We start from the raw sequence: 18,626 nt of genomic DNA on the forward strand, positions 1-18,626 counted from the left end.
GTGAAACAGAGAGAAATATTAAATCAAACACCAATGTTGCATTTCTAAAGACGTTTAATATAGATCAAATTACAGATTAAGGATAAAAAACAATTAAGAACATTAAAATATTATATAATTATATTATGAGCAATGATTCGCTACATCCACAAAGGTTTTTGTGTACATAATATGTGTGTGTGTGAATAATCTTTATTATGCATTTATGAACGTATGCACATGCACATATGATTAAAAAAAAAAACAATAAAATATTATTAAATTACGATATGATTAAAAACAATATTTATATATTTAATATAATTTAATTAATTAATAATTAATTTAATATAATTCATTTAATAATAATATTTGTATATTACATTATATTGTTCTGACCAACCTGCAGGTTCAACGGAGTGATATGGAACTGTCTGGAGCCCAAGTAAGGTTCAAAGTCTTCTCCAAACACCTTCCTAAAAACTGCTAACACCTGAGGATAGAACATGTTTCACTGGTCAGTATCTCCAGGTTATGATTGATGAATGGTATTTAAATTAAATTAGTGTTGCTACCTGTGCCTTGTCTGCCTCAGTCCTCATGCGGTCTGCATACACAAGTCCTACATGCTGGCCAGGGTTGAAGAAGCCTGGTGATTGGTCTGTCTGCATCAGCTGGCACCAACGGAAGAGGTCACGAAGATTAAACTCCCATGGTCCTCCTCTCTGGCCCCATTTCCTCTCAACAGTCACCTCTTGGACGAGCTTAGGTAAAAACAAGATACATGGAGTCAAGATCAAGATTAATTAAAAAAGCAACAGAAAAACACTAGTGAAGTTCGTCTACTTACCCGGTTACTAAACTGCACCATTTTTGAAATGATCACGTTGTCAATATTAGGAAAGATGGAGTCACCAATGAACTGCATGTCTTCATTGGTTAAGGCATCCACATAAACCTGAATCAGGAAAATACAGAAAACAGAACCATATCCTCAATCTAACTGTATGCAGAGAAAACATACAGAAAATGTAAAATGATTCAATCTTACCTGAGTGAATCTGTTAAGGAAGGACTTGGGAAGGCCTTTGCGTCCTCCTCCCTGTGTGAAAGGGTTTTGGCAGCCAAAAATCTTGGTCTTCTCCTGCTGAACGTGGAAGCGCATGCCCAGCTCAGGAATGTAGATCTCAGCACGATGGTCAAAGCAAGCATTCAGACCTTCCAGAACTGACTGAGAGGCCAGATTCAGCTGTAGAGGTAAGAGGAAGAAAAACAGACTCAATACATTTTTTCAACTCATATAAAGAATTATATTTTAGTGTTACCGATTTTGTAGTGTTACCTCATCTAGGACGATCCAATGCCCAGCCTTTAGCCCAGCAAGGAAAGGACCGTCACGCCATGCAAACTCTCCTCCTTTCCCACCTTCCACCGGCAGGTCTGTCCCAAACAGATCAGTAACATCCTGTGCAGAGAGGACAAAGCATAATGTATTAAAAACACTAAATAATACACAATCCCCTAGAGATTTCTATAACATTGGTGCCTTTTTCCCATCTGTCGATAAAGGTTGTAATTGCATTGGTAGAGTTATCAAATATCATTCAGACTGTGTTCTACAGTGCAACGCTAAAGCAAAGTGACATACAGTTTGTTCAGACAGGTTGATCCTGACAAGATGGTTCCCAGAGGCCTTGGCAAGGGCAGCGACCAGGCTGGTTTTGCCCACTCCAGGTGAGCCCTCGAGAAGTATGGGTCTCTGAAGCTTCAGTGCACGTAATATCCTCTGAGCATTCATTGCAGTGGTGCCCGCGCTCAAAGCGTAGTCCGATAGACTCCTGCCCTCACTCTCAGGACCTGTGGGTGGATCAGAGTATATGTAGCAAACAGAACCTGAATACAATCTGAGAAAATATTTGATAACAATAATTGCTAACACCCCCCAGCTTTATTATATGTACTTTTACATATTGGTAGATTCCTTACCTGCAGCGATGTGAAAGGGGTCAATGGCAAAGAAGTCTTCACCCCACTGGGGCTCTCGGGGGACACTAGTGTCGTAGACTCGGAGCGCATCCTGCATCTCTTCATCGATCTCAGTAATTCTGCTCAGTCTCATCTCAAGGTATTCCATACTCAATTTCCTTGCCACCAGGGCATTCTCTGCTGCCGAAACTGTGGTTCCTGGTACCATGAAGAAAAATAATTAGGCCATCAAGAAGGATTTATATTTTCTTAAATAGTAAGGTTAAGGAATGTTAGATCTCTAAAATGAAATACATAAACTATTGTTTGAAGTTTTGGGTAAGTAGGATTTCCTTTTCTTTTTTTCTTTTTTTTATTAAATGAATACTTCTAATAAACAAGCATTTGGACATTTAGAATGTTACAAAAAATGTTGTCTTGTAAATAGAAAAAAGTAAAATAGTTTCCAAAAATAAATTAAGCAGCACAACAGTTTTCATTCAATATTAATCAAAACTAATTTTTTTAGCACCAAATAAGCATCCAGATGATTTCTAAAAAGATCACGTTAAGACTAGTTACATTCATTTTAGGGGATAAATGAGTGCAAAAACATAAAAAATGCTGTTTGCACTCGCTTTTCTCCCACCTGAGCCGATTCCATCCACATACACAAGGCAGGCCGCATGAATAAAGGCTGTTACAGTGTCCAATCTCAGTTCCCATTCTGGCTCCTCCTCCTCCAGCTCCCCCATGGTCATGAAGCCGTCCTCGTCCCGCTCACATACAGTGTTCATGAAGTTCACCCATGACAGAATGTCTCGCACGCTAAGAATACACTGTCGTCCGAACTCCTGATTGGTCAGCCAGTCGATGAAGTCCAGCATGAGCTCAGCTATGTCTTTCCCTGAAATTGGAAAAGAGGAAGCGCAATGATAAGTGTACAACAGAGTAGAAAATTGATTGCCAGGGACAACAAACATCTATGTAGTTTAGTAGTAATTATACAACGCTATTGACTGCATCCAGATTATTATTGACTGAATCCAATTATATTCAAGTACTTTAATGGCTGTGAAAAAAGGCTTTTTATAATTGATTATTTTTTGCAGAGCGACTCACCTTGGTGATCATGCTGGTCCAGAGAAAGTCCAGGCCTCAGATTGTGCTGGATGATCTGAATTAAATCATTACGACCATTGCTCTGAGGGCACCAAATCTCTGTGAACCTGTTCCTGAGTGCTGGAGACAGCTGTACATGTGCAAACACATCAGTGCCAATGGTTGCTTTTTTCAGCCATGCAAACACAACCCACTTATTCAAAGAATAACATCAACATAATGTTCCTCAGCCATGCTTATATTCCATGTACTGACCTCTTTCTTTCCAAAATCACCTCCAGGGTTCATGGTGGCGACAAGCCGGAACTTCTTCCCGGCGAGGATCAGTTCAACATCGTCATCATCTCCGCCGCCTTTCTCCGCCAGCACCAATGATTTTTCAGTCTCCAACACGCTGTACAGGACACACAGACAGGCACATGATCACTTTAGCCATCAGGTGAGCCAAAAACACTCAAGTACAAATGTAAAAACATTGTCCTGATGTGAGGTAGAACTTGCACATTTGTGGCACAATTTCAATTAATCTTACATAAGAAACAAAGCAAAGTAGTTTCAGGTCTGTTTTCAAATTTTCAAAGCAAAACTAAATTAAAAACTTTTTTTAAGTGAAATTTAAACCATTTTAGCTGGCAATGTGAGGACACCGAGTGTCAATTCTAACCTGTTGAGTCTCTCCAGCACAGAGTCATCTGCCAGTGAGATCTCATCCATTAGAAACACACCGTCCTGTTTCATCGCCATCACCAGCGGTCCATCATGCCATTCAAACAAACGGCCATCCTCTGCATCAGCCTGAAACATAATAAATTCATAAAAAAAAAACAATAATTGATGAATAAGCTATAAATTATATACTATAATAACTTTCTAGAAATTCTTAAAGAACGATTTTTTTAGACAAGTAAAAATGATTGCCTCGCTTTCAAAAAAAAAAAAAAAAGAAAAAAAAGAGAACAAGCAAAAAAATCTGCCAATGGGGTAAGCAAAATATCAAACATAACATAAGATTATTTAGCTTATCCCATTTGCAGACTATTTTGCTTGTTTTACATGTTTTTAGACTATAATTTTTACTCGTCTAGAAAATTATTCTTGATTCGAGAATTTCTAGATATTTTTGCTGAAAACAAGCCAAAATATGTTTTTCCAGTGTAGGACTGGATATGAAAGTTTTCTAAACTAAATAATCTTAAGGAATGTGAATATTACCTGTTGAGTTCCTGTGTGCCGGACAGGTCGTAGGCCACCAAGAAAGTCAGATGTCTCCATATGTAAATGGCAGTTCACAGAGAAAAACTTCTGACAAGCTAATGCAGCGAACAGCTGGCAGATGGTGGTTTTACCACAGCTGCAGTAAAGGGAAAGAACTTTTAATCCAATATGGCCTCTTTTATTTGATTAATAAATTAAGTTACCAAAAGATTATAAAGGCAAATTTTTCTATAACAGGTGGTATTACAGCAGTGAAGTAATTTTCAACCTTTTTGTGACCCACTATATATATATATATATATATATATATATATATATATATATATATATATATATATATATATATATATATATATATAGTCGATCGATTTTCAACCCCTCTCAATCCCTCTCACTGAGGTTCAACTAGGGACTGTATCACAGCTTACCCTGTGTCCCCAACAAGTAGAACAGACTCTCCAAAATGAAGGGCTCGTCCCACTAGCACAGCCAGTCTCCTCATGCCCTGGGTCCACACCACATGACCGAACTCTTCAGGGACACCCGCAATGCTGTCCACAAAAGGGCCTGCCAAGAGCCAAGCCATCAACAACCATCAATATACCAATCTGAGCTAGCCAAAACAATCAATCTGGCCATTAGTTATAAAGTGCGGTAATCAAACTGATATTTAGGTAAGCATCAGAATCAAGAATTTAACATTTCATGGAACCTATTTAGCCATTTTAAATCATCTGCATAGATGGAAATAAACATCACATGATACAATCGATAAACTCACACTCAATAACTGCATTATATAAGAACACACTGGTGGTTAGGGTTGATAAGATACCTTATTAAGGGACTGTCATTAAACTGTGCTGTACTACTGGTTTTTGTTTATGTGATAATGCAATGGAACAAACAGTGAGAACAACATTAGTAATTGAAAGTCATCGACCTGATGTCAGAATTCGGTGTGCCTCTGTGGTCAAACTGTGTTTGTGCTTAAACTCACTGAACTGAGAGGTGACCTGAGCTTCAGAGAAAAGAGCATCTGGGTTTACAGTCCTTTTAAAGTGCTTCTCCAAAATGTTTTGGATGGTCAGTGCTTCCTCTGGTTTCCTCACACGACCGGCCAACAGCATGTAGCCTAAAAGAGTGAACACTATGATTAGTACAGTTGAAAATTTACAAATATTACATCAAAAGTACATTAGTAAATCTGATCACAGATGCATTGATCAAAATGTTTTCATGCAGCAAGAAGACACTAATAGATCAAAAGTAACAGAATAGTCTTTTACATTGTTACCAAAGATTTCTACCTCAGATAAATGTGAAAGTGAATTCTCAAAAAGTATGAACACCACAATCAATGACAAGAAGTATGATTTCTTGAATACTCAATGTGCATATTATTGATTTCTGAAGGATCATGTGATATTGAAGGCTGGAGTAATTGCTGCTGAAAATTAATAATAATAATAATATAATTCCACAATATTATGGTTACACTACTGAATAAGTGCAATCTTTGAACTATAGTGGGCATTTAATAATGTTTTTTTTACTCCAAAGGGATCAAAAGTGTCATTGATTTTACCATCATCAGCCAAATGTTGTAGCCAATCACGTGAGGTGTCATTCTGCTCTTTTAGCCTATAGCGTTCAGCCCAGCGAAACAGGTCTCTTAGGGTAATGTACCCATGTTTCCCAGCAAACACACTGGATCCTCTACGCAAGGACTGATAAAAAAAAAATACCACAATATTGGAAAATATAATCAGAAACTTCTTAAAATAGACTCTTATGCAATGAAATTAGGTGCACACCTGCAAGTTCTGCATGACTTTGATGAGTTTGGAGCAATAGGATGGTGGCAAACTGCAGCGCTGATGGAGAATGTTTTCAAGCTCTACACTGGGCAGCTCATCAAAATGCAGCTCTACAAAACGGTTCCTAAACGCTCGAGACAAAACCTACACACGCAAAAAAAAAAAATAAACACATGGGTCAAACCTCAAAAGGAGATAGAGATAGAACAATTTAGTTTGCTAAAATTCTTGAGCTATAGTAACATCAAAAGCAGTACATCAGCAAAGCTAGTTGCATATTACAGTTTAGAGGCAATAGGCAGGACTGCTTGACAAACTGGTCTTTTTAAAAATGTATTGAAGAGACCTTTCTCCCCCCATAAAGCCCAGGAGGATTCTGTGTGGCAAAGAGCATGAATCTGGGGTGGGCCTTGACCACTTCCTGTGTCTCGGCGATGAAAAGCTCCCGGTTGTCATCCAGCAATCTATTTAGGGCCTCGAGGACATCGGTGGGGGCAAGATTCAATTCATCTAGAATGATCCAATAACCTTTCCGCATGGCATCAATCAAAACGCCTTCAGGGGAAAAAACATGTTGTTTACATGAACACATGATAAAAACATGGCACTTAATCAAACACTGAACTATGCATTAGGAGAGACAATGCTCTTATATAGCATCTGATATGGCAGAGAATACTTCAGTTTTATTAATATCATTAGCATAAGTCAAAGGTCTTTAATTGCTTCAGTCTCCTGTGAGTAGATGGACAGAGAAAGGATCCTCTGAGTGTTGCATTTAAGCCTTGCCTATAACCTGCAGGTAGTATCATTTACATCTATTTTTACAATAGAAATTAAGAGAAAGGGCTATAGCCTAGATAACCTAATGTTAGTTTAATCTATTATGTAATGCACTTAATAAAGCCGTCTTTTTAGGCAAGTACCATATAATGGGTGTTATTACATGAAATGTTTTTAATATGACGGGAACTGTATGCAACGTGATCACAATCTATTAAAAATATTGAGAGGCCTATTAATTGTAATGTTTTCCTTCCCCGGTTAGTCGAGCAACAAATGAGTTATACAGAGAAAGCAACAAATAACATACTATCAACAGAGCTTTTTGAAACTATGAATCAGTTAACAATCAGTATCGGGCCACGGGCTGTGGTTTTGTCCCCAACAGGGATGAAAAAAAAATTCAGCAGATGCAGGGAGGATAAACCAGAAGGGGGGAAATCCACCCCCCTCAGCAAATCGCACCCTGCTTGTGCATATCCATTATAATGTGTGCTCCAAAGGTTATGTACCTTCTTTGAAGACAAGTTTGCCATGATCATCAGAGGAGTAGCAGCCGATGTACTCCTGAATATCTGTGTGCTCATGGTTATTGATCCGCACACACTGGTTTCCTGTAGCAGCTGAAAGCCATTTTATCAGACTCGTCTTTCCTACAGACGTTTCCCCCTGAATAAGCACTGGATGGATGCTAAGCACCAAAACAACACACAGGGTAAAATGATCATTATTATATAATAAATATACAGTATATGTACTATAATTATATATATATATATATATATATATATATATATATATATATATATATATATATATATATTTATAATTTGGCAAAGAAATCATAACATCTGATGTGAAAAAAATGCCCAAAAAGTCCTAAAGTCAGCTCTATATAGATACAGAAACCAATTGATCGCTAGGTCTGAACTGTCCTAGACAAATGGCACAAAAACAGAAAAACAAATCAAAAAACAAAATCCTCAGTTGTTACTATGATTACTACCCAAAGAACTAAAAATGAATCAAGCTGTTATACCAGTTATAAACCCTCCCACAGAGTTATAAACTTCACAGGGGACATTTACCCAGCAGACACTACCCGTGCCAGGTCTTTCAGATTGAGCTTGACGGAGGGTGTGAGGATGTAACTGGGGTCTATAGTAGACGCCATGTCCCCCTGACTCAGCCAGTACTCTTCTATCTGCAAGCATACACGGTCCTTTGGCTGTGGGATTGGCTGAAAAAAAGAGCACAGGACCAGTTTCACACAAAGCACATCTATAGTCTGTCCCTTTAAACAAACATTACCATGGATAAAAGTATCTGTAGCTCTGAAATGATTACCTGTTTTAGACACTTCACATTTCCTCCCAGTATGTACTGACACACCAGCTTCTGCACAACAGGGTGAGAGCTGCGATCCAGCTGAGTGAGAAAACTCAGACAGAAACCCTGTAGAAGATATTAAACCGCTACGTAAATACACCTTACTTTTATTTTCTTTACACAATACACATACAGCACACTCCACCATTTAAATGAGTACTGTTTATGCCCAACAAAAACAAACTTTATAACTCTATCATAACGACTGGCTTAAAACTAGTGCAGGGCAAACGATTTATAGTGAAAAGTTTAAAGTACTGTTTATGTTTATTATGTATATATAAAGACACACAGCCCATATACACATACACACGTGTGTAAATCATATAAATTATATAATATATAACATTTCTCATGCGTGTGTATTTATATATATACACACATTACACATATATTGTATATATTAGCACAACAATTATTGTACCAATTTATGCTCCCATTATAATAGCAAATTTATTACCTACAAAAGCTGGAAACCTATATGGAGTGGTGGATACTGATAAATAATCTCCTAAAAACAGTGTACTGTGTACAGATTGACAAACTGCTCTGTGAGAAATGCGGTGCTGGTGGGACTTTAGAATCCAATCTACACTGTATGAGAGCATTGTGTTGTGACGTAAAAAACTAAATTGCTTTCATTACAAATGTAGCAAAGTCAGCATTAATCATAGCGTTGTAACAAAACAACAGCTAGTTTGTTTTATCAAGCTACACACTTCCACTGTAAAGCCACCTTCATGTGTATTTAAATGAACAGATATATGTTATTTACACATGGCAACATGTAACAATTTTACAGCAACAAACACAACGCACGTCTCAAGCTCTCAAAATATACAAAAAATCAAATGATGAGGAGGACAGTTATATTACCTCATAGAGGGAACGTTGGATGTTGTAGCAGGGGTCAGAGGCCACATATTTCAGAGCTCGGCACAGAGTACGCAAGCTGTAGTGAGGTTTGTGACCTGTGCCATCCACTAGCCGAGTGTTAGCCTCCTTACGAACAGCCAAATAAAAACTGGGAGAAAAATGAGAGAAGATTCTATTATAAGAAACCTTAAGCTTTTAGTATAGCACTTAGCAAATAGATGAACATGAGGGATAAACTCTGTACATTGTATTTTACATAGCTTAGGATAAATAAGTAAAAACAAGCCATGCAACACCTAACGCTTGAAACTTCCTTAATGTTATGAGTTTGTTGCGCTTTTGACTACCAATGATCTTCTATATACTTTGGATTAAAATGCAAAAAGTTGTGTTTTAGGGAGGAAAGTCAGTTTACTGTTATATGGATAGCAATGGAGACCTACTAAAGAACTGTGCACAAACCTGATGATCCCGTGGATGATGCCTCTGGTCAGGTTAAAGCCTTTGAGGTAGTCAGAGACCAGGATTCGTAAATCACTTTCATTCTCCAGCTCCTCTACATACAACTCTGTAAATCTGATACGTGAACATGAATATATATTAACACATACAGTGTTCCCAGAAGAGGTTTAAATGCTTCAGAATGCGTACATTTCAGTGTATGACATCTTCAAACAAATATCTCACCTGTTTCTAATGCCCAGTGGCAGGTTCCTCTTGCCTACATCGGTGGCTGGGTTCATGCAGGCAAACAGGCGGAAGTCTGGGTGACGAACCAGAGGCTCTACACAGAATGACATCATGAAAACAGTCAATTACCTCTGAATTAAATTAAACATTTATAAACCACTAATTGACTACAACACTTTTGAAAAATAACAGTAATTAAGCATCAACCACAACTACAGTTTCCCAATCAGTGACTAGCTGTTTCATGAACATCATTACTACAGTAAGCATAAAGAAGCAGCCTGGGGAAATACTACTATGGAACATATTTACCCACTATACCACTGTCAAAAAGCCACTTTGTTTGGAACTCACCAGTATCACCTCGATCCAGCAGCACCAGCGACCCGGTGCTGCCCTCCAGCAATCCACTCAGACACTCCAGTGTCTCTGCAGCAGCTAGATTAATCTCATCCAGCAGGATCCATTCACCCTTCTTCACAGCCTTGGCTAAAGTCCCCTGTGTGCAGATACACAGACAGTCACAACATTCAGGACATAACAAGAGAAAGAAGAGATTTAGACACAAGGTGAGAGGAGCGACAATTACCTCCACAAATGCAAAGACCAAAGCGGATTCACAAGCCCGAATCTGTTCCTGTGTCTGACTGAGTTTGAGAGCCAAAGCCTCCCATTGCTCTTGAAGCAAGGCAGCTAAGAGAAAAACGCAAGAAAAAGAATACTGAAAAACATGTAGTACAATCTCAGAAAGAATTTAGAAACAGCAGAAATGATGACCTATGTAATTTATTTGAACCTTTAGAATTACCATTGGGTTTCTCATGCAGTTCCTTTGTTAGCGCTGATTTGCAGACATGGTCCATGAGCTTCAGAAGGTCTTGCCAGCGTTTTCCTCTGAAGCAGGTTTGGACGTGACCCAGGAAGGTCAGGTTCTGCTTCCGTGAGTATGTCTGGGAAAAGAGGTCCTCAAATGCTTCCCGCAGGGGCAGCAGGATAAGCTTTTGGTCAACTGGTTTATACCTTCAATCAAAACGGATCAAGATCAGCAAGTTTGCATAGAGCTTTCACCACAATTGTACCGTCCACGCTTGTTGTCACATGTCTACTCACCCTCCGAGTAGGTCAGCTGTGTCACTCTGTTGGTTCATGTTGACCACTCTGAGTTTGTGTCCTGTGTGCAACAGAACAAAGCAGAAAGTTAATGATGCGCAATGCTACATCTACTCGCTCTATGAACTTCAGGTGTTTTACCTGTCATTTCCGCCAGGTACTGCACTGTAGAGGTCTTTCCTGTGCCCGTCTCACCCACCAACAGGACAGGTTCCCCTTTAGTGACACACACTGACAGTTGCTCCAAAAGTACAGAGGATGGCCGTGTGGCGGCAAATGTTTGTCTGCCTCTGTGGGGCAAATGCACATTAAATACAGAGGCTTTAATATTATTTAGTGATCTAGTATTTATAACACATACTTATCTAATACACATACTTAGTCTATATTTTGAATCTGTACATAATATACCTGTACATACAATTGTCAATTTGTATATTGTTATTCAATATTTACTTGTTCTATTTTAATTCTTTTCTGTGTTTATGTCCTGTCATTGTCATTTTGTTGCACTGGGGATGCTTCCTTCACAAAAAAAAAGAAAAAAAAAAAAGTCTTGTGTGTGCATATATCTGGCAATAAAGCTCATTCTGATTCAGATTAATATATAGAGTTTTGTTAAGTGACTATTATTATTATTATTAACATTTTGTTACATTTTTATATTTTAACAATTAATATTTTAACTGCTGCCGATGACTGAATTTGCAAAATCCCAAATCTGCACTGAAAGAGTTACTAGTCATTTCCATGCATTTTTTAAATAAAATAAGACAAGACAACAATAATGATTATAATAATTTCCACAGCTCTAATATTAATATATTAATTATATCACACATCCAGTTGGGATCTGTAATATTTTCTAATGTATTGAAAGCACATTCCTGATTCAAGAAGGGGGTCTCAAAGAACAAAATTTTAATTTTAAGTTATTTGCTGGTATGGCTATATTAAAGAAATGTTTAGTAAATATTATTAAATTGTTGTTTTGTGATTTTTTAAATTATTATTTGAAAAGCTAGAAACAGTCTAATTAATCTATGCAATTGTGAAAAAATTACACAATATATGGAGAAAATGCAAAAAAACATGTTCGGTATTCAGCCTTCGGTCCAGTGTTTTATTTTGTTCAGCTTCAGCTAAGAATTTTCATTTTGGTGCATCCCTCATGAGATTCCTCAGGAACGATACGTGTTCACTCCTTCCTGCCAGCTAAGGTCACTGAATAAACAATGCCTTGTTGTTCCTTCACAAAATCACTCTCCAAACCCTTCACCCTCTCTGCTGCTCTCCTGCTGAAAGTACAGCCAACCTTCTTTTCGGCTAGTCTGCGCTTCTCCTCTTGCTTCCTAATCTAGTTCTCTAATAAACCAGCCTTTTATAGTCTAAATATTGTTGCCTCTCTGATAAAGCGCCCTTTGTCGTATGTTGTCACTATAGCTTTTGTCACTAAAGCATCTGCTAAATGCATTAAAATCTCTTTCGGTGCTCACTTTATGCTGCACGACTAATAAAAGAATCCTGCAATATTTTCCTCTGTTATGCTCAAGGCTGTTGTACTCCCTGTCTTAAACAGCACAGTTACCAATCAATCCCATGCTGACTCAATTTCTCAGCAGGGTGCCTTCCACACAGGGGTCAGTGTTAGCACAGCCAGCCTGGCAGTTACACAATTTGTAATAGAGTAGATTGAAAGGGGAAAAGCCAGTCAGAGACGGGTAAGGTTACGCTTTGATAATGCAATCTCACATGCTCAGCCACACTGCATCGCTCTGCTTGCGGAGTAACATGGCACGGCCCACCGTCACCTCCAGCTCTGTCACACTGATTCCAGGCAGGTACATCTGGCAAAAGTGCTGGGCCTGAAATGTCAATGACAGTATTAGTGCAGACTTTGTCTCTTCATTTAATGGAGAAATATAACCGGGTACTTTTCAGCACTGCTTTTCGCAATTAATAACATCCCAAATAAACCTTTTTGTTTACATAATATATGTGTGTGCTGTGAATATTTATTATGTATAAATACACACATATACAGTATATATATTTTGACATGTATTGACACGTATATATTAATAGTCATATGGTTTTTATTAAATATATAAACAATCTTAAATATATACATGTGTGTGTATTTTTATATATTATTTTTAATATTTATGCTATAAATATATATCATTTTATACAATTTATATATATATATATATATATATACATACATATATATACACAGTATTCACATATTATGTAAGCAAAAATGTTTAACAGTTTAATATAATAGTTTAACAGCACTAATATAAATGTTTAATAAAATGTTGGAGTCCTACCTTCTCTCTGGATATGTTGAGCTTGCTGCCAATGATCTCTGCCATCTTGAGTCTACTCTCAGATTTGGAGAGCATGGCAGTGAAGCAGTCCAGAGCCTGAAGGGAAAAAAAACAAAAAAAGAAATCATTTATCTTATACCTACACTGGTTTCTCAGTATCTCAGTTCTTGCTTCATCAGAACACAAAAAAAATTAAGTTGACAGATTAATGCTGGTAGCCACTCACCTCTAGAAAAACATTCTGTGCTGTGGAAGCACAGGAGCTGTCAAAATTTAAGCAGATTCTCTCACACCATTTCAGCAAGTCCCTGTTTAAAAATAAATAAATAAATAAAAAAAAAAATCAAGCATTTACCATGACAACATGGATGCAAAGAATGCACGAAAGTAGCCCTAAGAATTCATATTTAAACAGATTTTATGGTATATATTATTACCATACTTATCGTTAAAACAAATGTTTTTATCTATATATTTTATTAATATATATATTTAGCAAGAATGCATTAAACTGATCAGCAATCTGATCAAATTTCAAATAAATGTTCTTTACATTTTTTTTTTTTTAAAAGTATCACAGTGTTTATAAAGTACCATAGTGTAAAGTATAATAATATTCTACAATGCCACGGTTACCAAAACGCTGTAAGGAGGCATGACCACAGGCAGACTGGCTGCTCTTTTTTTTTTTTTCCTTTTTCACCCAGGGTCTCTACAAAGTAAGGGATTGAGCAGTGAAGTGGAAGTGTATTGATTAGTAACAGCAGTGTCTCCACACCACTGAACCTCTCCTGACACACTTTGAGTGCTTTCAAATAGGAGCAGAGTACATAAAAAAAAAACATATGGTTACAAAAAAATCCTGTAAACTAAAAACTCTCTACAAGTCCGGTATGACACTCGGCATCAATGTTTGGTCTCTGCTGGACAAAGCTAGTTATATAAATGATCTGCCCTAGCCCAAATCTCACACTGTTTCTGGCTAGGGTTCCACAGTGGGAACAGAGAGATCGATGCGTCATTGATGTGTCCAGTGGAAAGCTGATGAACAGCCTGAGGCCCAAATACACAATAGATGGACACCGACTGATACATCACAACTCTGTTCTAATGCAGCACTGGAGTAGGGGTTTTATTGTAGCGTCACTGCTTTAGTTGAACTGTTTGTTACATTGTGAGGTCCTAAATGACACTCATTATTTATTGATAAGTCTATGGTGTCATTTCTGAATGCAGAGATATTGGTAAATGCCCAGAAGCATTTGAAATAAACTATTAAGAAACTGCTATTTACTATTTAGAGAAGTTACAAATTAGCACAAAATGGTTTAAAACCCTTTAGTACATATTATTTGTATCAGTATATTATATCATTATTCTTTTTTTATATATAATTATGCAATGATGATTGAATCCTTTCTTCTAATTTTAAGTAAAAGGGTTACCTCAGTGAGAGGCCTCTGCCCTCCAGTGATGTGATGTGTTCATCTGATATGTTTTGGGCTGCACTAGGATCCTGTGGACTGGCGCTGATTTGATGTCTGTCTCCTGTTAGCTGACAGTAGATGTCCAAAAGACGATCCACCACCACTGCCAGATTAGGGTACCTCTTCGTTAGGACCTGAACAGAGGAACAAAATGAGAGATGAAAGACGTTACCAGTACCTACACACAACCTATTTCATTGCTAGGGAACAGCTTACCTGTTTCAGCTCCTCTCGGCTCATGTTGCCGATCTGCAGTTTACTCCAGTATTTGTCTAGAAGTGCAGCATGTGAACTCTGCGGCCTATGCCAGGCTCCTCCACTGTAAAACGTCCTAAAAAAATGATGATTTTAAATATTTATAAATAATGATATTTCTTATCAGCATATTGAAGACTTCTCTTTTAATTGATATAAAAGAAAAATAATAATAAACAAATAATATATATATATATATATATATATATATATATATATATATATATATATATATATATATATATATATATATATATATATGAACATGAACAGCTAATGAGTGATCTTACCTTCGTGTTGCAAAAACTGAAAAGATGGGGCCATCTGAATGCAGTCCTCACGTCCTGGAATTGTCAATTTCTTGTTCTCCATGAGAGGAAGTAGAACCGATATCTATAGAAAAACACAACAAGAGCATGATTAAAAATAGCTTCCTCTTCTAAACCATACAATTCAACAGCAGACCAAACCATTGACCAAATGAAGAAATAGTTTTATTTATATACATTACACATATATTCTATTTACATAGTCAAAATTTAACTTATATATATATATATATATATATATATATATATATATATTCCCCCTTAATATACTGCATAAATTTTACTGTAAATGCAAACAGAGCTCTAACTAATGCAATTCTGCAACAACTGTAATTAAAAACTAAAATCTTTACTCATACTTTAATAGTATTAGTATTGAAACATTTCTAAAAAGACAAAGTTTCTCCATGTTTTAGTGCCTTCACCACCCACCACATCCAAAGGAGCATGATCAATGTCCTCCAGCAGAATCCAGTAACCTTTAGAGACTGCCTGGGTCAGGGACCCCGGGTGCCACACAAACTTTCCAGGAACATCTGTGCAGCGATACATACCCAGCAACATCTACAGAAAACAAAGGCATGAAAATCTTTGAGCGCTTAACAGAAGGTAAACTAAAAATATTACAAAAACAGTGGAAAACAGTGGAAAGAAAACTAGAAACTAGAAACTTCAAAATTCAAGCAAATCTCACCTTACTGTCGGTCTGATCTCCAAGCTGAACTTTAAGGATATCAGGGGCTTTAAGGTGTCCAGTGACAGCAGCAAGATATTCAACAAGAGCAGTTTTCCCACATCCAATTGGCCCTTCCAATAGAATGGGCTTCTGGGAGGCCACCGCCATAGCGAGTCGCCGAAGATTTTGACAGGTTGAATCCACCAGCACTAAACTGCTTAAACTTGTCTGAGAATTACAGATTTTTGTGATATTATAATACATGCACATTCTCCCATAATACACCAATAGAGGTATTAGAAAAAAATACAACTGGCTGGTTTATAATTTGGCTTTTTTCATTTACCTGTTCATCCAGTCGAGGGGTCCGTCTAGGTAAAATCACCCCACACACCACAGTAACACTCCGTGTCAGGTCTTCGGTCACCACTTGACCGCGGCCGACTTTATTTACCCTGTCTTTCCGCCATACCGCTGAGCCCTGATTGGCCAAAACCAGAGCTTTTTCTACCTCCAGCTGCTGTGTCTCCTCAAGTGACCTACACAGATATGATACTGTCATTCTGTTTGAAAGCTAAAGCTATTGGCTAACTTCCGAACAATTAGAACAAGGTGTTAAACCTCAAAAAAAAAAATGTTCAAACTTACTTCATTTTCAAATGCAGAATCTCGTCATTGGAAAGCACCTTCCTCAAAAATATTGTTTTCTGGTTATCTGTCATGTGGGACACCAGGGCAAGGCACTGGGCAGTGTAGCTTTAAAAAAAACACACCAAACACAAAGAAATTGAACAGTTTGGGGATATTCAGAAAAAAAAATCTTGGATGTTCTAAGAGGCATTGACTGATCTACAAATTGGCAATACCTTCTGACCATGACGTCACTGGTGAGAAGCTGTGAAACACAGGCACTCCAGTCCCACAGGACACGGAACTTCTCACAGTCGCTTTGGAGGAAGCGGAGGGTGGCCCCCATCAGGTCCCGTAATTTCATCCGTCTGGGCCCATACTGGATGGAAGCAGCCTCTTCGCTGGTGAAGAAGAGCCTCTGAAATACTGGTGGAGAGCTGCTAAAATACCTCGCTGCAAACCTGTGAGAAAACAATTCAAACATGATCATGATGCTACACTGGACATTTGATCTGAAACGAGTGCAATATCCAGCCAATTAAATCTATAAATACATTTTAAAAACCACTACAGAGGCTTCCATAACTTTTCCAACTTTATAATATCCATTTCTATTCTAACGGAAATTTCCAGATTTTACAAGACTTTAAGAACCCTCTTTTGAATCTAATTTGCATGTGATACTTACGCTTGAGCATCTGGACTGATGTTGAGAAGTTTGCTTAAAGCTACACACAAGCGCTCATGGAGGTCATGATTCAGCCTGATGTCTACTTTGATCCTCTCGGCATTTCTCTCCAGCAAGTCCAGGATCAGAGGTCGCAAGTGACGAGCAATGAGGAGAGTGTATTCCTTCTCCAACAGGAGCTGTGCAAGACATTCTAGTATACACTGTCTGTCCTGCTGACTCCATATCTACAAGGAAAAAATTAATGCTGGTCAAAACAATAAATAAATAACACAATACAGCCTAATAATAATAAGAAGATATTAAATAAGAAATTCCTTTAAGATTTTGTTTCATTATTAATAGAGTCGTAGTTGGATACTAGATATCAATATTTAAATAATTATTTACTAACAATGATGTTGATTGCAGAACAAGTTGTGTTTTAAAATCCATTTTTAGGACTATTTTGTACTTTCAGCAATCATTATAATCCTTTTGGAACAATGTGTTACAAAATCCATGTTTGTTGTATTTTATGTTGGATCGGTTCCAGAGTATGATGTACATGTTTTTATGAGCTGGTTTATATTCACTGATCCTGACTGCGAAAGTAAGAAGTGTTTTTATATTGTACATTGCGTATTCGTCAAAATAATAAACTGTGGAAGTGTGGCAGCACGTTACAACAAGCCAAACTGCTCAAACTATACTGCAACAAGACCAAAATAATCCATCTCAGAACAAGACCGGTTTCCCATATAGCCAAACATACAGAACACTTACATTACTGTTTTAATGGAAACGACTGAAATGAAATCATTACTTCTGCATAAACAACCAACGAGCCGCATGTGTACTACAGAAACGTGGAGCAGTATGGTGTGACACACATGTTGTACTCTGCATGTGCTAAACAACTGAAAGCCTCTTATAACGGTCTTATAAAGTGCTCAGGTCATGCTGTCTTACCTGTTTTGCGAGATATTTGCTGAGTTCGTTTTGACTTTTATCGATATGTCTTGAGATTGCACCTAGAGATGTCAGGCTCAACTCCAGGTTTTCCATTCTATCATTTGTCGTGAATATAGGGATTTCCGACGATGCCTCTGCGACCGGTAAAGGTTTTAATATTTGAAGTATTCTACGTGATGGGAACCATAAGACTCATCACTCGCTTGGCTGTCTAGGTTGTATCACAACACAGCGAGCACGTTCCCGTCAGTATTAAAATCCCAGTCCACATGTGAGTAAATGAAAAGCACTTCCGGGTCATTCGACTGTGTCGCGGAGCTCACGC

The 18,626-nt window shown here is 37.6% G+C and overlaps 1 protein-coding gene across 1 annotated transcript in view; it reads right to left on the bottom strand.

The window, feature by feature from the left end:
- The window catches only part of mdn1 (midasin AAA ATPase 1), a 38,512-nt gene extending 20,118 nt beyond the window's left edge, over window positions 1–18,394 (bottom strand). The window contains exons 1-41 of the mRNA XM_043220527.1: window positions 18,299–18,394; window positions 17,348–17,574; window positions 16,896–17,120; window positions 16,678–16,785; window positions 16,376–16,568; window positions 16,048–16,257; window positions 15,786–15,917; window positions 15,315–15,417; window positions 14,986–15,041; window positions 14,728–14,903; window positions 13,509–13,545; window positions 13,283–13,378; window positions 12,702–12,814; window positions 11,091–11,239; window positions 10,950–11,010; window positions 10,648–10,859; window positions 10,429–10,532; window positions 10,194–10,338; window positions 9,837–9,933; window positions 9,612–9,725; window positions 9,150–9,297; window positions 8,232–8,339; window positions 7,973–8,124; window positions 7,397–7,575; window positions 6,448–6,656; window positions 6,099–6,245; window positions 5,870–6,011; window positions 5,282–5,416; window positions 4,710–4,848; window positions 4,279–4,417; window positions 3,731–3,861; window positions 3,322–3,460; window positions 3,067–3,196; window positions 2,594–2,851; window positions 1,966–2,163; window positions 1,628–1,836; window positions 1,322–1,444; window positions 1,031–1,228; window positions 830–937; window positions 555–743; window positions 383–472 (exon numbers count right to left, since the gene is read on the bottom strand). Coding sequence (XP_043076462.1) covers window positions 383–472; window positions 555–743; window positions 830–937; window positions 1,031–1,228; window positions 1,322–1,444; window positions 1,628–1,836; window positions 1,966–2,163; window positions 2,594–2,851; window positions 3,067–3,196; window positions 3,322–3,460; window positions 3,731–3,861; window positions 4,279–4,417; window positions 4,710–4,848; window positions 5,282–5,416; window positions 5,870–6,011; window positions 6,099–6,245; window positions 6,448–6,656; window positions 7,397–7,575; window positions 7,973–8,124; window positions 8,232–8,339; window positions 9,150–9,297; window positions 9,612–9,725; window positions 9,837–9,933; window positions 10,194–10,338; window positions 10,429–10,532; window positions 10,648–10,859; window positions 10,950–11,010; window positions 11,091–11,239; window positions 12,702–12,814; window positions 13,283–13,378; window positions 13,509–13,545; window positions 14,728–14,903; window positions 14,986–15,041; window positions 15,315–15,417; window positions 15,786–15,917; window positions 16,048–16,257; window positions 16,376–16,568; window positions 16,678–16,785; window positions 16,896–17,120; window positions 17,348–17,574; window positions 18,299–18,394 — 5,925 coding nt within the window. The remainder of the gene's footprint in view (window positions 1–382; window positions 473–554; window positions 744–829; window positions 938–1,030; window positions 1,229–1,321; window positions 1,445–1,627; window positions 1,837–1,965; window positions 2,164–2,593; window positions 2,852–3,066; window positions 3,197–3,321; window positions 3,461–3,730; window positions 3,862–4,278; window positions 4,418–4,709; window positions 4,849–5,281; window positions 5,417–5,869; window positions 6,012–6,098; window positions 6,246–6,447; window positions 6,657–7,396; window positions 7,576–7,972; window positions 8,125–8,231; window positions 8,340–9,149; window positions 9,298–9,611; window positions 9,726–9,836; window positions 9,934–10,193; window positions 10,339–10,428; window positions 10,533–10,647; window positions 10,860–10,949; window positions 11,011–11,090; window positions 11,240–12,701; window positions 12,815–13,282; window positions 13,379–13,508; window positions 13,546–14,727; window positions 14,904–14,985; window positions 15,042–15,314; window positions 15,418–15,785; window positions 15,918–16,047; window positions 16,258–16,375; window positions 16,569–16,677; window positions 16,786–16,895; window positions 17,121–17,347; window positions 17,575–18,298) is intronic.
- Between the last annotated feature and the right edge of the window lie 232 nt (window positions 18,395–18,626).

This window comes from Puntigrus tetrazona, chromosome 20 (genome assembly GCF_018831695.1).
Source record: "Puntigrus tetrazona isolate hp1 chromosome 20, ASM1883169v1, whole genome shotgun sequence".
NCBI lineage: Eukaryota > Metazoa > Chordata > Actinopteri > Cypriniformes > Cyprinidae > Puntigrus > Puntigrus tetrazona.